Source organism: Protopterus annectens, chromosome 6.part0 (assembly GCF_019279795.1).
Source record: "Protopterus annectens isolate FY-2018-M chromosome 6.part0, PAN1.0, whole genome shotgun sequence".
In the NCBI taxonomy this organism is placed as follows: domain Eukaryota; kingdom Metazoa; phylum Chordata; order Ceratodontiformes; family Protopteridae; genus Protopterus; species Protopterus annectens.
Genome location: NC_056737.1, coordinates 404,248,074 through 404,266,669, shown reverse-complemented (window position 1 = coordinate 404,266,669; position 18,596 = coordinate 404,248,074). Strand labels below are relative to the sequence as shown.

The window sequence follows — 18,596 nt, the reverse complement described above, 5'->3', positions numbered from 1 at the left end:
CATTTTTCAGAAATCCCAAAGTCGGAGAGCTTGTGGCAGATTCAGCTGGAATATTATGTTATCTAGTGAGTTTGTTAACTATTGTTAAACAAAAACTCACTGGAACAGATAAGATAAGTCTAAGAACTTCTGATCATACCCTGCATTGGAGGTATAAATTCTCCAGTTTACTGAGGGTTAGTAAAGTCTCCCAGTATAACGGATACTTGCTGATAGAGATTTCATTTAGGAATCTTACATGATCATTTAGGAAATGGAAGGTGTCATGTTAATAGGCTATAAGTTGATATTGTCCTGTTTAGGGTGCTATGGAGTTCTACAAGTTCAGTTTGTCAGTCAGTGCGAAATTGAATGGAGGCAATATGGTCCTTGACAAATATGAATCACATTTGCCATCAGGCCTGAAGCCAAAATAGGTGCAAACTTGAGGTATGGAGCTGTACTTTCTTTACATTAAAAAAAAAAAAAAAAAAAAAAAAAAAAAAAAAAAAAAAAAGCCTCAGTAATTACACAAACATGGCTGCATTTCAACTGCAGGAGAGTTTCAAGATCAGGCCATTTGATCATGATCCTTCTGACAAGGACAGATTGCACTGACCTTGCCTGAATTTTTTTTTTTTTTAAACAAGTTTATTAATCACATTATTGCTTTTGAATAACAAGTCTATACAAGTTAACAAACAATGAAAAGACTTTCCATCATGTACCTTGTACACAGTTTCTTACTGTGCATTAGAACATACAGATTAACTTCACAATTCCTACCAACCTTCATATTCTAGTTATTCTAGTCATTTATTTAAGCACTGCTTTGTATATATTGTTCCCAAATGCACCATTTTGTATGAAAATTACTTTCTCCAAATTTTAATTATCCCATCTCAGTGAGATCTTAAAACGGCTTTAACTTAACAGCTTAGTAAAGCTGTTTTAGGATTTGACTGCCAATTTTATTTTGCTGTATTTTACAATGCAACTGTGGAGTCTGCTTAGTGAACAGAATCCTGAGGTACATATGCCTTTTTAGGATATGTGCTAAGCTTCATCATGGGTATTAAATACAGTTTTGATAACAGTGGTAAACCAGGGTATGTATCTTCTAAGTTTCCTTGTTTTATCTGAGAATTGTGTGCATTGAATATTTGGAAGAGGAGGGATCTAAGCCTCAGTATAGCAGAGTATTCTCTTACCCACCAAGTCCAAGGCTTTGGACTCTGTCTAACAACAGTTGTTAAATGAATAACTGCATTTTAATGAACTGTTAATTGGTTTGGTTTTATAAAGTATAATGAAACTGTGGAACAAGCTATTTAACCGCAGCACTAGATCTTTTGTTACTTAACTGTTTTTGTATAACTGCCAACTGTACTTTTATTCTGTTTACAGAGTTTACTTGCCGTGTTCTTTTTGTTGAAGTGGGATAAATGGAGTTAGTCAATAACCCACTGCCATTGTCTCAAACATAATAGACTCTGGGTCCACAAGATTCTTACAGATGGCAACAGGTTAACAAGTTCCCCTATCCATTTAGTGCATTAGGGCCAATTTCACATATGCCTGAGTTGTGTGTTTGACCACATGCTGGGTGCATGCCTTGTGTCATACAACAGGTATCCAAGCACTCACAAACATATTAGCTGAAGTAGGGATTTAGGAGGCCAGCACTGAGTCTGGTGCTAGAATTAGACTGTGTTCCCAAAAGATGCATTTCTGTGTGCAGACACGTGTACACACACACACACACACACACACACACACACACACACACACACACACACGTGTACACACACACACACCTCACGAGAATTGTCTGAAGCGTACAGCACGGTCTGTATCCCTAATGCAGGAAGATCTGATGGACTTACCATTTTCAACTTACATGGGTGGATAGAACTAGGAAGAAAAGTCCTCAGTCTCAAACGCACCCTCTGAGTTATGGCCTAATTACTCAAAGAGCTCATCCTTTGGATCAGACAATGAAAGATGAGCTTGCGGCTACTCAACCAAATGAAGGGCAGCACCTAAAAGATGGGACACATGCCCCAAGGTGGTAACAATCACTGTATCTCAGAAGAAATGCAAGTTTGAGGCCTTAATAAATGAGAACACAGACTCACCACATGGGGACTTGAAGGGTCATTTCAGAAATGGACTTACCTGTCGGAGAATGTAACCACAGTCCAGTCTCTGTTTCTTGGTCTTTTGATGCTGCTTTAACAGATATTTGAGGACTGTGTTGGGGCCCTTCTACCACTGTCATCCTGCAGCTGAGGTGGGCTGGTAATTTCTCTTTCCAACACCTGTACGTGGTCAAGTTATATCACTGGCATTTACAGCAGTGTTTTATGTTGTACTCCTCTTCCAGACAGAAGAAGCAATGCCAACATGGTGACTACACATTGAACACTTTCCTGCTTCAGACATCAAATGTGAGAAGTTTTCCACAATGCAAGTCATGACCCAGATTCAAGCTTTTCAAGTGGCAAAAATGAAACTGTGAACTTAAGGACAAGATGCACTCTTATAACACAGTGTTTTATGTGATAACACTTGCCACTATTATGTATTCAAGGTCCCGAATGTGGGACTTTTCTGAGAAGAAATGATGAACTGGCAGAGAAAAACTCAATCACAGACTCGTCAAGGAGGGTCCGTGGTGTAAGGTGCAACAGGTATGTTCATATAGCATCAGTTAATGTGTAAGGGGATCCTCTTTGATGGGTCTTTTGGCTGGATTCATTTTTCCAGCAGTAATAATGTAGCATGATTATTGTTGCTTGCTTATGGAGCATCGCTCTAGAGCAACCAATCAAATTTCATAGGTTCGACCAAGTAGGGCCCCTATAAGCCTAGCCATTCAACCCCAAAAAAATATAAACTGGACTTGAACCCTACATTATGTCTCCAAGTTCTTTAAGCTTACTTTACTTATAAACTTGTGCCAAAGAGAGTAAATTACCTCAAAATACAGACGTAAAAGAAAAAACAGTTAGTTATGTACTCACCATAACGATCGATGTATGTGGTCCATCTCGCTTACATTTCTCACTCACGGGTTCAGAGCAGAGAATCGGCTCCGACTCGGCCAAATTTCTCTAGCACGAAGTCTCTAATTGGCTGGGCTAACCCGGTATCCCAGGATGCACCTCGCCCTAGCCCCAGATCTTGTTTGCAATCATAACAATCATAACACTCATAACCCATACTCAATAAACACCGGAAGAAATTCCAGCCAGATAAGGGAACCAAATCACTGACCTTGAAGGGTCCACAGAGCCAATATTCTTCCAAATCCTCTAGGAAGGGGGCAGGTGGGAGGGTACGTAGGAATGTAGGCGAGATGGACCACATACATCGATCGTTGTGGTGAGTACATAACTAACTGATGTTATATGGTCCTATCTCGCCTAGGTTCCTTACTCATGGGATAGCGTCCCCAGCACCTCTATCCTGGGAGGTTCATAAGAAGATACTCCTGAGAACCGTGGAACCAAAGGAAGCCCGGCCCCTAGAAGCCACGTCCAGCTTGTAATGAGTAATAAAAGTGTTGGGAGAAAACCAAGTGGCCGCAGCACCAATATCATCCAAGGAAAGCCTAGTATGGAAAGCTACTGATGTAGACAGCCCTGGTAGAATGAGCCTTGACGGGAAAGGGTAAAGTTCTGTCTGCTGATGAGTAGATGAATGAAATACAATCTTTGATCCATTTAGAAATTGTGCACTTGGAAATAGGACAACCTGCTCTGTTCTCTGAAAAGGACACAAACAGTTGATCAGACTTCCTAACATGCTTCGTCCTATGTAAATAAAATCTCAGTTGTCTGTGCACATCCAACTGATGAAACCTGAACTCTGCTTTACTGGAAAAGTTGGGAAAAAACACTGGTAGCTCAACAGATTGATGGAGATTGACAGTGGATGACACCTTCGGAAGGAAGGACGAGTTAAGCCTCAGGGAAACTCTGTCCTTATGAAAGATCAAATATGGAGGTTTAATGGACAAGGCTTGAAGTTCTGATACCCTCCTGGCCGATGTAATGGCTATCAGAAAAGCCGTCTTCCAAGATAAGAATTTTAAGTCGCAAGTGGCAGTCAGTTCAAAGGGTGGTGACGTAATAGCTTGTAGCACAAGGTTCAAGTCCCATGGCAGTACAGGTTCAGAAATTGGGGGATGAAGTAACCAAGCGCCTTTTAGAAAGGCTTTACAGAGTTTGTGGCCCATAAGAGAGGGCTCATAAGATGTGTGAAAATTGGAAATTGCAGCCAACTGTACTTTAATGGTAGCGGGCACGGAGCCCTGACAGAACAACATGGCTAAAGAATCTAAGACCGATGGAATAGGGGCTGTGAAGGGGTCCAAACTTTGGGCCTGAGCCCAAATGGAGAATCTCCTCCATTTGCTGGAATAAATCTTCCTGGTGGAAGACTTGAGAGGAGAACAAGATGTGCACCACTTCAGGTGAAAAGGAATGTTGCCTGACTAGCGACGAAAGTGGAGCAGCCAGGTTGTCAACCTGAGAGTTCACAGGGATGGATGAAGTTGTCCAGACATCTGAATCAGGAGGTCTGGCACTGGGTCCAGAGTCCACGGACCATCCAGAGCGTACCGTTGAAGAAAAGGGAACCATACTTGTCGTGGCCAGTGTGGAGCAATAAGGATCATCCTGCTTCCCAAGGATATGGCTTTCTGTATCACTCCTGGTAACAGAAGAAACGGAGGGAAAGCATAGACCAGACCGGGGGGCCAATCGTGAGCTAGAGCGTCCCTGGGTGATTCCCCCTGTGGGGGGATCAGAGTGAAGTACTTGCTGCATTTGGCATTGAGGGGCCTGGCGAAGAGATCGCAGCAAGGCTGACCCCACCTTTTGAAGATCTGAACCACCACTCGGTTGTTCAGGGACCACTCTTGAGGCATCAGAATAGCTCTGCTTAGCCTGTCTGCTATCACGTTGGACTTCCCCGGAATCTGCGTTGCCACTAGAAACCATTGGGAAGACACTGCCCACTGCCACACTCGTATGGCCTCTCTGCAGAGGGGATAAAATTTGGTTCCCCCCTGCTTGTTCAGGTACCACACTACGGACATGTTGTCCGAGTGAATTGCAATCGTTCCCAGAGGTAGAGCATCCTGGAGTGCTCCCAACGCCAGAAATACTCCTCTCATCTCCAGAACATTGATGTAAAAGTGTACCTCGTGATCTTGCCAGGTGCCTTGGACCGTCCTGTCTAGATAATGCCCCCCACCCCATCTGGGAGGCGTCCGTGGTCACCGTGGCCACTGGAGACATAGGAACCAAGCTCCTTCCTCTGTCCAGATTGGAGGAGTGTAGCCACCAGAGGAGGTCCTGTTTGCATCGCTCCGTGAGAAGTATCAAGTGGGAAAGAGGAAGCTTTTGAAAGGACCACTGAACCAACAGGAGACACTGTAGGATCCACATGTGTAACCTGGCCAGAAGTACCAGCATGATGGTGGAGGCCATGGATCCCAAGAGCTGAAGATCTAACCTGGTCTGAACTTTTCTGAGGGGCAACAGTGCGTGGATCTGAGACTACAACACTCTTATCCTGCCCTGTGGCAGAAAGGCACGCATTTGAATAGAGTCTAGCTCTGCGCCTATAAAAACAACATGCTGTGAGGGCTGCAAGGCAGACTTTTCCCAGTTCAAAGTAATTCCTAGACATTGGCAAAGTGAGATGGTCGTCTCACTGGCTTGAACGAGCAGATGCCTGGTGGGGGCGGCAAGAAGCCAGTCGTCCAGATATGGAAACACCTGGAATCCTAGGCGTCTCAGGTGAGCTGTCACCACTGCCAAACACTTGGTAAACACCCTGGGGGCTGTGGTGAGACCAAAGGGCAGGGCATGAAACTGGAAGTGACTGGTTCCTAGCCGGAAGCGTAAATGACTCCTGGATGCCTTCTCCATTTTGATGTGGTAGTAGGCATCCTTGAGATCGATGGAGCACATCCATACAACTTTCTCCAGCAGTGGAAAAATGGACTGAAGTGTGACCATTCGTAACTTGGACTTCAGAACGTAGCAATCCAATCGACTGAGATCCAGAATGGGTCTCAGGTCCCCTGTCCTTTTCGGCACCAAAAAGAGTCGTGAGTAAGTCCCTGATCCGACATGGTCTGAGGGGACTGGCTGGATGACTCCTTTTTCTAGCAGCTTTGCAACTTCTAGTGCTGCTTGATCCCGTTGACTGGGTGGGACGTCCAGGATCCTTCTGACTGGAGGGGGTGTAGATGCAAAGGGAATAGTGTAACCTCCGGTAACTAATTGGAGCACCCAACGATCCTGGGTGATGCTTGCCCAGGCTTCCGGATGCAATGAAATTCGGCCCCCGACTGGCTCCGGAATAGCACAGTCGGGCAACACCTCAGGAATGCTGGAAGGAAGAACTGCGAAAGTAATCACGGTCTCCCGAGTTGTGGGGGCCTCCTCTGCCTCTAGGATGGCGTCTTCCGGAATAACCCCCCCCCCGCCTCTGGAGGGGGACTCACCTTGGGCTGCGGGAAAGGACCTCTGAGACTTTTTGAACCACATCTTCCCACCCCTCTGAGTCTTGGGATAAGGCCTAGAAGGGAGAGAAAAACGGGCCCCTATGGCAGATAGGGTCTTTCCCTCCTGTTCGCATCTGGTGAGGGTGTGTCTCACTTTGGGTCCGAAGAAAGAGGACCCATCAAAGGGGGCGTCAGTGAAGGAAGACTTAAAGGCCTCCGCGAAATGACACAGGCGCATCCAGGCTTACCTTCTGAGAGCTAAGCCTGAGCTAGATGCCTTACTCTCCCCTTCGGCTGCATAAGATATGAGCCTCATAGACGAGTTGACAATGGACCCTAGGGTAGACAACTGGGCGTTAACAGTCTGCGCTACTGCCTCAGGCATGTTACCCATCAGAGTATCTCCTAGCTCCTTCAGGAGATCTCTTTGGAGCCGAGTGAAGCCTCTGCAACTTCCTGCTGAGTGGCTGCTGCCACCACCAAGGCATCTACTGAAACCCCTTTGGTAAAGAACTCTTTGCCCGGGGGAGCAGACAGGAACTTGTTTGGATGTCTGGGAACCGGTTCCACAGAATCAGGGTTCTCCCACACCCTTCGACAAATCAAGTCCAGGAGTTCGTCGAAGGGTGGAGACACCCAGGAGGCAGAGGGCTGAGCTCCGAAGGCCTTGAGTAATACAGACTCCTCCTCAGAGGGGGTCTTGGAGGGCCAGTCGCCTCTCTGTCTCAAAATCTCCAGGATGTCGGAGAAAGAAACATCATCAGACGATTTGGGGGACCCCTCTGATTCCTCAAGGTCGGTATCGGAAGTGAGTGACTCGTCCTGGGAGTCTATGTGCTTCCTCTTGCAAGACTTCTTACTGGGAGGCTCCTCAGGCACCGACTCTGAGGGGCCCTCAGAAAGTAGGGGACTGCTCAAGGGGGTATCCCCAGACCTTCGGGCTCCACCGTCCATGGAGAGGGGGGCATCACAGGCTCTAGCTGGGGTGTAAGGGGATGGAGTGACCGATTCAGGTGATGTACCAGACTACCTGGCCAGGGCGCTCTTCATGGCCTGGAAGGCCGGCCCCCCCCCTCCTGAGTCCGAGGACCGACCAGTCTCCGAGACCATGACCAGAGTCGAGATTCCCCTAGCCGAAGCACCGAGAGGGAGGCTCGGAACTGACAGGAGTCCAGAGGTATCCCACTCGGGTCTGACTGAGGAAACCAGAGTGCCGAAACCAGAGGACGGAGCCGACCTGGTTGGAGCCGAAGCCGGCTCCGATAGACTCACCTGGGGTATCGGAGCCGACACCAGAACATCACTCTGCGCGGAGCACTCCAGCTCTGACGACACATGGGTGTTCGGTGCAGGAATCAATGATACAAGAATGGGAACCGGCTCCGGAGCTGACTGGGTCGGAGCCGAAAACAGTTTTGTTAACACCGGCGACTGTAGGAGCCTCTGGACCACCCTATCCACATCCAAATCAGACAGCCTAGAGGATTTGGAAGAAATAGAAGGAGATCTAGATCTCCAGACTGGAGACTCATGCCTGACACTAGGTGACCTGCTCCGAAGAGGTTCCAAAAGTATCGTAGCCGAGGTAGACTCCAGTACAACAGATACCTCCTGTGGCCCCGAGGACAATAGAGCCGAGGAGGTAGTATCCATTTCAGAATCCTTCTCCTTCGGCCCTGAGGACATTGGAGCCAAGGATCTAGTATCCATTTCCGAGACCTTCTCCTTCGGCCCCGAGGACAGTGGAGCCGAGGAGGAAGTATCCAATTTACAAACCTTCTCCGATGGCTCCGAAGAAGCAGACGGAGCCGGAGATCTTTTCTTGGCCTTAAGAGGCTTAGACTTAGTACTAGAAGGTGGAGACGACTCCAAGGCCTCCTCAAAGGAGGGCTTGATCAGACCCTTCAAAATCAGTTTATTTTTACATTCCTGCAGTACCCTAGGGCTAAAAAAGTACAGTTTTGTACCTACCATAAATGTAGATGTTCGAGTGCTAATACAGGTGCAGTAATCACAGATGGGTTTTCTGCCGTCAGGCGGGTCCTCGGTCGGCCGAATTCCAAAGTCTAGGTCCGGCGTCGGTTGTTGTTGCTTTCTTTCCTGACGTCAGTGCGACAGGGGTATATAAGACACAGCCGACGCCATTTTCTTCAGTCTTTCTTGCCCCAGATGTCAGGTGCCCCCAGAAGGAAGGCAATACATAAATTATATATATATAGTCAAGCAATGCAATATAATCAAAAATCAGTAGTTGCAAGCAAATACACCACAGAAGGATAACCCAATCAGGTTGTATGAGGAGGTGTTAGCCACTAGGCCTTTACCAACAGGGGAAGGAGGGAGGGAAACCTGTACTGCAGCTGTATTAGCACTCGAACATCTACATTTATGGTAGGTACAAAACTGTACTATGTTCATCGTGCATACAGCTGCAGTAATCACAGATGGGTAGAATCCCAAAGCTACGCACAGGGTGGTAGGCACTAGGTGGAACTGGGAGCAGCCAGAATGCCCTGCAACACAGCAGTGGCAAAGCCTGCTCTAGTTTTGGAGTATAAAGGCAGGTGGTAGTGTTTTGTGAAGGTATGCACAGAACTCCAAGTGGCTGCCTCCAAAATATCTTTGGTAGGGACTCCTCTGAGGAAGGCTGTAGAGGTAGCTGTGGCCCTTGTGGAGTGGGATCTGATGCCTGTAGGAACAGGTTTGCCATGAAAGGAGTAACAAAACCGTATGCAGTGGCCTATCCATTTTGAAATTGTCTGTTTGGAAATTGGCTTCCCTTGAGCTCCTACAGCATAGGACACAAAAAGTTGTTCTGATTTCCTGAAAGGCTTTGTTCTGTCCAAATAGTAGCGTAGCTGTCTATGGATGTCTAAGGAATGTAGCAGCCTTTCCCCTTTGTTTTGAGGATTGGGGTAAAAGGTAGGTAAGTGTATGGCCTGATTTAAAGCTACCCTGGATACTACCTTAGGCATAAATGATGGGTTGGTTCGTAGGGAAACCCTGTCCTGATGGAAGATGAGAAAGGGCTGCACAGCCATGAGGGCTTGTAGTTCCGAAACCATACGAGCTGAGGTAATGGCCAGAAGGAAAGCTGTTTTCCAGGACAAATATTGCAAATCTGTTGAGGCAGCTGGTTCAAAGGGAGGTAATGTTAATTTTTCTAGAATGTAGTTAAGATCCCAGGCTGGTATTGGTTGTTTCCTTGGAGGTCTTATATTCTTAGCTCCTCTGAGGAACTGTCTTAAAAGTGGGTGAGAGAATAAGGGTGGATCAGTGTTGTATTCTGCAGAAATGGCTGAGGCATGAATTTTGATGGAGGAAAATGAAAGTCCACTGTTCAACAGCTCAGCTAGATACTGTAATATCTGAGGCAAATTCAGTTTTCTAGGATCCTGGCCTTTTTCCTCATTCCAAGCGCAAAACCGTTTCCATTTTGCGGAGTAAGCCTTTCTAGTAGATGGCCTTCTGGCCTCCAAAATGACATCCTGCACCTCTTTGGAGAGTAGGGTCTGTTGTGGTGTTAAGGAATTTTCCATGCAGCCAGATTGAGTGTTTTCAGCTGACTGTGAAGAGTTTTGTAGCTGTGCTGAGTCAGTAGAAGAGGCATTAGAGGTAGGGTCCAGGGAGGAGTATGTGTTAGGCTCCTCAGGAGTGGGTACCAGTGTTGTCTTGGCCAGTCTGGAGCAATCAGTATCATCATCATCTGTCTGCTCTTGCTTTCAAGAGCACCTTGGGTAGAAGAGGCAAAGGTGGGAAAGCGTAAACTGTCCATGCTGCCCAACTGAAAGAAAGGGTGTCCACTCTCCAGGCCTTTGGATGAAAGGTCCTTGAACAGAACTTTTTCAATTGATGATTCCTGTGGGAGGCGAAGAGATCTACGTCTGGCCTTCCCCACGCTTGGATTATCTTTGTAAACACTTGAGGATGCAACTTCCATTCGTGTGGGTCTGTCATATTTCTGCTTAGATTGTCTGCCAGCGTGTTTTCCAATCCTGGCAAGTACTGTGCTTGAAGTTCGATTTGCCATTCCAGAGCCAAGTTCCAAAGTGACATTGGCTAGCCTGCACAGGGGGTATGAATGTGTTCCATCTTGTTTGTTTATGTACCACATTACTGTGGTGTTGTCTGTTCTTATCAATAATTGCCCTGGATGCAGGAGGTCCTTGAAAATTGTAATTGCATTTATCACTGCTAGCATTTCTTTTTGATTGATGTGAAGGTGCTTTTCCTTTTGGGACCATTTGCCCTGAATGCACCTGTCTGTCATGTGCGCCCCCCAGGCGTAGTCCGAGGCGTCTGTTGTGATGACTTGATTTGCTTGAGGCTTGCAGAATGGAAGACCTGTGTTTGTTTGGCATGCTTGGGCCCACCATAGAAATTCCTTTTGCAAACATGGGATTATTGGTATTATTGTTTCCAAACTGTGGCTGTGTTGAGACCATAGGTTTTTTAGGTACCATTGAAGTTTCCTCATATGCAACTTTGCACATGGGATTAAAAGAATGCAAGATGCCATGAAGCCCAGAGCCTGCAGGATTTTCCTTGCAGTGAGCCTGGTACAATTTGCTAGTATTTTGAAGTACTGAGTTAGTTGCCCCTGTTTTTCTGGCGTAAGATAGGCCATCTGGGTGTTTGTGTCCAAGTTGGCACCCAGGAAAGTTATTTTCTGAGATGGTGTTAGCCTGGATTTCTCTTTGTTGACTGTGTATCCCAGAGAATTCAATAACCGTGTTACATAAGCCAGATGTTCCAGATTCCAGAAGTATGTGCTTGCTGTCCGCTTGGATCAGGCAGTCGTCCAAATAAGGGTAAATTTGTATCCCTTGAAGTCTGCAGTAGGCAATTACTGATGCCAGGCATTTCGTGAATACTCTGGGCGCAGTAGATAAGCCAAAGGGCAATGCAGAGAATTGATAGTGGATTGAACCTGCAAGAAATCTGAGGTATCTTCTGCAGCTTTGTCTGATTGGGACATGCAGGTATGCCTCCTTGAGGTCCAATGTTACCAGCCAAAACTCCTTGCCCAGCATGGGAAGAAGCTGCTGTAATGTGAGCATCTTGAATTTTGTGCAGTAGAAATGTGTTTAGGATGGATAAGTCCAAAATGGGTCTCCAGTCGGTTCCTTGACCTTGACCTTGTTCGTGAGTAGGTACCTCTTGAATAGCTTTCATGGCCATAAGCTTTGAAATTTGTATTTGAGCCTCTGCCCTTTGATTGTGTGGCAGGTTCGGCATGCCTCTCATTTTTGGAAGAGTGTGAAAATGAAATCTGTAGCCTCTGTTTATAATGTCCAGGATCCATTTGTCTGTTGTGATAATATGCCAATTTCTTGTAAATAATGCCAGCTTTCCTCCCAAGGGTGCTGTCAGCTGAGACTTGCTTGGCATGAAAAGGGGGAAGTCATTGGGTTTGCTTCCTGTATTGTTGTGCACTGTCTTCGCCACCTCTTGGTGCTGGAGTTTGCCATTGTCTGCCTCTATATGATCCTTGAGGTTGTCCTCTGCCCTTTGTGCGCCTGTATCTACCTCTTTGTGGCTTGTCCGTGGCTGGAAATGACCAGTTTTTTGAAGGCCAATTTCTGCTAAAACGTGGTGGTTGAACCTGTAGAAAAGCTTTGACAGTTTGCATAGATTTAGCTTTTTCTTCCATTTTCCGTAGTATCTCCTCAGCATTAGTACCAAATAGTACATCCTTTTGTAAAGGAGCATCTAGTAGCTTAGCTTTAACATGGTCAGGCAAGGTTTGTTCCCTAAGCCAGGCATGTCTACGAATGACCGATCCTGTCACAGCAGCTCTACTTGAGGCCTCTAGGGCATCATAGCCACATTGTAAGGTGTGTTTACCCACTTGTTCTGCACTATGCATCATATCCTGCAACTCCTTCAAATCTGGTTGTTCAGGTTGAGACATTTTATTTCTTAATTGTGATAACAGAAACTGCTGATATTTAAGCATATGGAACTGACAATTTAAGGCCCTCATGGCTAGGGTGGTCGAGGTATATACCACCTTTTTTCCCCACCTTTCTAAGGATCTAGACTCTCTTTCGGAAGGTAGTGGATTCTTAGCAGTAGAGGCCTTCATTCCCCTTGGGGCCTTGAGAAATGGTTTCAGGGTCAGCATTATGGCTTTTGTAAAGAAATTGGTGAGAGTTAGGAACTCTGTAGTACCTATCAGGCTTGACTGGGGCAGGAGGCAGGGAATCCGGATTTAGGCAAGCCTCCGAGTAAACATCATCAAGTATGTCCAAGACAGGAGGTATCGCCAGAGGTCTGTGCTGAGGTAACAAAAGAAATTCCCTAAGTCTTTTCTTGGAATCAGAAAAGTCTTGGCCTTCCCAATGGAAGTGTTCCCTCAAGGTGTGCAAGGTTTCCCCAAAAGAGAAATCCTCTGGGGAGATACAGAAGGAATGGACTGCTCAGCATCCGAATCTTCAAAAGGGGAGTACAGTGTTCCTCTTCATCAGAATGTTCTGAAAAATGGAGTCCTGGTCAGAAGAGGGAGAAGCTTCCTCCACTCTGGGTCTCTTGTCTGGAGGGGGTTGGGAACCCCTGATAAGAGTAATTCAATCCTCAGCCATTTTTAGCATCTGCTTTTTAGGCATGAGGCCTGGAGATGGGCCCTGTGCAACAGGCCTCTTGGGATGCATGGCTGATTTGGACTTAGTAAAGGCCTTTATGGAGAAGGAAGATGAGGGTCTAAAGACACCATGGGTGGAAGTGGACCTGTCCACATTAGGAGGCTCAACACTCACAGTGGCTTCGGTGGTTGTAGTCTGGGTATGGGCCGAGGTACCTGCGGTCTCGGTTACAGAGGACACCGCCAAAGAAGTGTCGTCGGTAGTCAGGGGCTGCGTAGGCGCCTCGCTGAGAACCGGACCACGTGTAGCCGGTTTTGGCGTGGTGTCGGTGGAGACCGCGGACCTCGCGTGTTGGTCTTTGTCCTTGCGTTTTTTGGACAAAACGGTAGTCGGAGTATCCGACGACATTTTATAATCAAAGGCTTTACCAAAAAAGTGCTGGGCGAACTCCGCCTGACGCTTAATAGTGCGTTTATTGAAAGTAGCACAAAAGTGACAGGTCGAGACGTCGTGGTCTGGGCCTAAACAAGGTATGCAGAGGGAATGGAAATCCTTATGCGGTATTTGCTTCCCACAAGAAATACAATTGTTAACTTTGTCTGACATCGGTCTGAGGCAAGAAAAGTTTCCCCAATGGGATACTTAGCTTTAAAGAAGACTTCAGTTTCCAATTTTTCGTAATTTCAGGAGCGGGCCGACCGGCACTTGCGAACTGCTTCTGCTTCGGGCACCACACGGCAAAAAAGACTGAAGAAAATGGTATTGGCTGTGTCTTATATACCCCTGTCGCACTGACGTCAGGAAAGAAAGCGACAACAACCGACACCGGACCTAGACTTTGGAATTCGGCTGACCGAGGACCCGCCTGATTACTGCAGCTGTATGCACGATGAACATCATGACAGAAACTGCAGGACTCTTGCAAGTGAATAGCACCAAGACAAACACAAATAGAATGCCCATCTGTAATGGACATTTTATAGCCACATTTTGTACACTTCTTAAACCCAGAGGGTTTATGTTCCTTTAGTTCTTTCGACATGACAAGCAACCGCGCCACACACAACCGACAGAGTCAAACACAAAAGGAGGGCGGGAAGACCAACACGCACTTAAATGGACAAGGAAACTCTTAAACGCTTCCTAAAAGGGAGTTAACCACTAACACAACAGCACAACACAACAAGGGAACACACTGGAGAGGACTAGGTCCTCTAACTTAAACGGGCCTAGCCCACGAAAACAGTAGGGATACCACAAAACAGTAAACTCTAAAAACCTCACGCAACAACTATTCAGGTACAAAGTTAGCTATCAAAATAGCTTTTGTCAAAAGGAAGACTGCTAAAATACTAAAAGTATTTTAAAAGGGTACTTAGCCACAGCCAAGCGAGACCACGTCCTAACTCTACGAGTGGCAAATGAGATCTGGGGCTAGGGCAAGGTGCATCCTGGGATACCGGGTTAGCCCAGCCAATTAGAGACTTCGTGCTAGAGTAATTTGGCCGAGTCGGAGCTGATTCTCGGCTCCGAACCTGTGAGTAAGGAATGTAGGCGAGATAGGACCACATAACATCAAGTATTTTTGTAGGGGTGTAAGCCTCATGCACACCCCCACTAATTTAAATATACCAACTCCAGCATCCCACAATACCAAAAAACGGGGAAAAGTCCCCAATTTCCAGTATTCTGCAGTCTTGCACTACCTCCTTCCCATTTATACATTTCAAAATATACTTTGAGGGCACTGACTTGGACAAAATACATTTGAAAAAGAATGCCCTTCAAAAACCTACACAGGACCATGGACCGCACGAGCACACACACAGACACACACTTATTAGAATGTGACATGAAGTTGCATGCAGACTGCATAAGCCCACCTAGCCCGGAAACTCTTTTTTTCTGATGCTCAGTCTTTCCAGTCTTCAACAAGTTCCCTGCATTTGATTAGTTGATAAATATCTTCAAAGTGTTCCTAAAACTATTATATTATTAGCAAAAATTGTACTGGCATTGCCTTTACTACTGTCAGGAAAACAAAACGTGAAGCACAGACATACCTGCTAGATGGAAAACCTCCAGGACTACCTCACTACAAGGAGGATAGCCACAGTAGAAAGTATCTTATGTGCGGACAGACAGGACAGTCAAATATGCATCATCAGGCTTTAGTCAGAACACCATCACAATGACCAGGGCCTAGCCCTCCAAAAGGTAGGTCTACTGATAAATGGTAAACTAGCCTTTAGATCCTGCAGTTGCTGAGGTTCTCCAAAACAAGCAAGGGTTTAAGCACCATTCTTCCACACTGATGGCTGATAAGGGACTAAAAGGGCTGCATTCCACTGGCATTCACTCTAATGGGTGAATTCTGTGATGTAAGCTCCACTCAGACCCTGGTTAACTGGCTGGAGCTTGAGGCTCAGTGGCCTGTTTCTCAGGAAATGTCTTTGGCTTGTTCTAATCACAGGATGGGGGACTGATATCTACAACTCAGCCCTATTCAGATATGTAGGTCCAGGATAGGCAGGGGCACCAAGATAAGATGATCCAAAAAGTAGAACTTGTCAAGGAGGGTCTCCAAGCTTAGCTCATAGAATATCTTCTGAGAAGTGCAGTTAAATCAGCATGTATACATTGCTTAGCAAGCTATATACCTACAGTTTATACTCAGTATTGGTTCACAGCTGAAGCCTTAAAGCTGGAGTGAGGCTTTTCATTCAGCAATGAAGGAAACCAAGCCAAAAGGTTAAAAATGATGCCTTCCACAATTAGCTATGCTACCAATCAAGTCTGTAACTCTGCTCGGCAGCATGGCTTACTTGATTTCTGAAGAAAATAGATTCTGTTGCCCTCATTTGATCCCCTCAGTCCCCACATATATATTTATGTGACTGTCTGAACAACCCAGTTAACCAATCACAATATAGAACACATGCTTAATAGGGCCTGCCTGGTTAAAGGTATAAAATGAAGTCGACCATTGCAAAGTCTCTACAACAGCCTCAACCAAGAGCTGAAGAAATTTATCTCTAGACATACAGTGCTTGCTGAATAATGGATTCTTAGAGTAGAAGAAAGGAAGCATGACAGCAACTAGTAAGCTAAAATGGATGATCAGAAAAGTCAGGAAATATGTTGTACAGTGTTACGTATATGTGGACTGTGAGCATTAGCCTGACAGCATACAACATGATCAGTGTTAAAATACACCCTGGATGATGTGCTAAATCCTTCTCAACTCAAAGAGCCAAGTCAAACTGAGCAAAAGATTTTTAGATGGCTTTGGAAATCAACATATAATCATGTTGTTGTGTCTTTCAGCTTTTCCCGGATAGAGGTCGCCACACCGGAACTCCGGTCCGCTAATGATTGGCAGTAGATTTTTACGTGCAGAGTTGCCAGCCCTGACGCACAACCTAAAACGAAGGTACGCCCATTCACGCATGTCTCCACACAGAAGACGCTCTAGCTGAGAATCGAACAGGACAACATCTTACTGTGAGGCGACAACGCTACCGCAGCACCACCACCGCAGTAAATCAGCATATAATCATAACAATCAAAAACACTGATGACACTCATGTGAGCATCCTATAGCTGTGTTCCTATGCCATGATGCACAGATGCATTCTACCTAGTAACAGATTTGCCAGAGCTCACTGTGGCTTGTCAAGTTCAGGACACTGGCAGGATGACTTTGATCAAGGTTTCTTCCACAACTCACAGGGACATTTTCAGACTTCATTAGAGACAGCTCCCATATGCCCCCAACTGCCCTCAATGAATCCCAAAACGTGATAGCATTGCTGGAAAGCATGCAGATTGTTCACCATTCTGCACTGTACAGCTTAAAGTCATGTCTACATGCAAAATTGCATGACTAGAAAAGTATAACAAGACCAGGGCACAATACTGAAAATCAAAAATGAGCCACAGGAAAAAAATGAAGTAACACGTGTAGGTAAACATTAAAGTAAATTAAAGAAAAAATGTAACTGAATGTACTTACTTTTAAAGTGAGATGATGAATGTCATGAAGCAAGGCTATACAGCCATTCTCATACATGTACATTGTGTAATCTTTTCCAAATTCTGTTTCGGAACTCAGGCGAGTCCTCAACTGCTGAATGATATATAGATCCCATGGGATAGGCTGAAAATTAACCTAAAGAAAGAATAACAAAATAAGTTAGTAGTGATAAATGTGGTAACTTCCCGTGTACTTTGACTTCAGAAATAGTGCAGAACCTGGCCTACTTACAGAATGATCCGATAAGCCATATCTGCAAACATGAGAGATTTATACACCAATCTTTTTTTTTTTTTTGCTTCATAGAATTGCTTTATCACAGCACCTGTACCAAATACATACAAAGCTACCTCATGACTGTTTCAACAATTCCCTTCTAAATTGTCTTAACTTAAAAAAAGCATTAAAATAAATGCTGAGCTTGTATCTGCTGCAAAGCCAGTGAAGTAAGGCACAGTAAAGGACAGAGTCTGACTAGAAAAGTTTTGCAAATGCTCTGCAGTGACAGAATATAGCTAGGCTTCTCTATGAGCAGAAGCTATCCTGTTATTGAGCACTAAAGTTTCTGACTCAAAGGTTTTAAAATTAATAACCTCCATTCACTCTGCGAGTGAAGTTTATATGTCCCCCATCTGCATAGGTTTTCTCTAGGTTTCTCCAAGCACTCACTCTCTCGGGGGGGGGGGGGGGGGGGGATTTTTATTTTTATATAGATGAGAGAGAGAGAGAGAGATTGATGTCTGGATTCTGGACACCTGGGTCAAAACTGATGCTGTGCTGAATACAAGGAACAAAACAGCTGCAAACAATTAGTAACAAAAGGCCTGGCCAGTGTGTTCCGAATAATATCTACTAGAGTCTTCTCTTGAAACTGTAAAGCTATTAGCTGTTTTTTTTCTTCTATCAGCAAATGCTTTCAGTTGGAGATGAAGAGTCTATAGAAGCAATTAATCAGGAAATGCCCGAGCAATATTCTGGGTCATTTGTATCTGAAACTTTACTATTTCATGGGGAACAGGAAGCAGTTCAATGAAAACTCTAGAAAGTTAAAACCTTTGCAAGTAGTGGCATACCAAACAACATTAGTAATTCAAAGAATTAAACATAACAGCTCACAATTTAGTTTATTTATTTAAGGATAAAAAGTGCAGCTTTTTCTTAATGCTAATAGTTTACCAAGAGCATGCAAGTTGTTTTACACATCTAGAAGGAACTAGTGCTAGGCCAAGGACAGATGGTGTTTGTGCAAGAGGAAACACAAGCCCTAGCTGTGTTTCTAGCATGATTAAACCTAACCTTAGAATAGGTAACACCTGTGGGTGTAGCTCTTTTTGTGGCAATTCTCCCTACATGGGAAGGTAAACTTCCCTTTTTGGAATGCGTAGAGTTTTATCTGCTAACTACGAGTTAAACAGGGTCGAAGGGTTTATTTTTTAACAGAAAAGAGAAACAGACCGCTACATACAATATC

At 45.3% G+C, this 18,596-nt stretch overlaps 1 protein-coding gene across 1 annotated transcript in view; it reads right to left on the bottom strand.

Annotated features, from left to right (window-relative positions):
- BUB1B (BUB1 mitotic checkpoint serine/threonine kinase B) overlaps window positions 1-18,596 on the bottom strand; it is a 1,687,592-nt gene that overhangs the window by 267,360 nt on the left and 1,401,636 nt on the right. Inside the window, exon 19 of the mRNA XM_044074144.1 lies at window positions 17,105-17,260. Coding sequence (XP_043930079.1) covers window positions 17,105-17,260 — 156 coding nt within the window. The remainder of the gene's footprint in view (window positions 1-17,104; window positions 17,261-18,596) is intronic.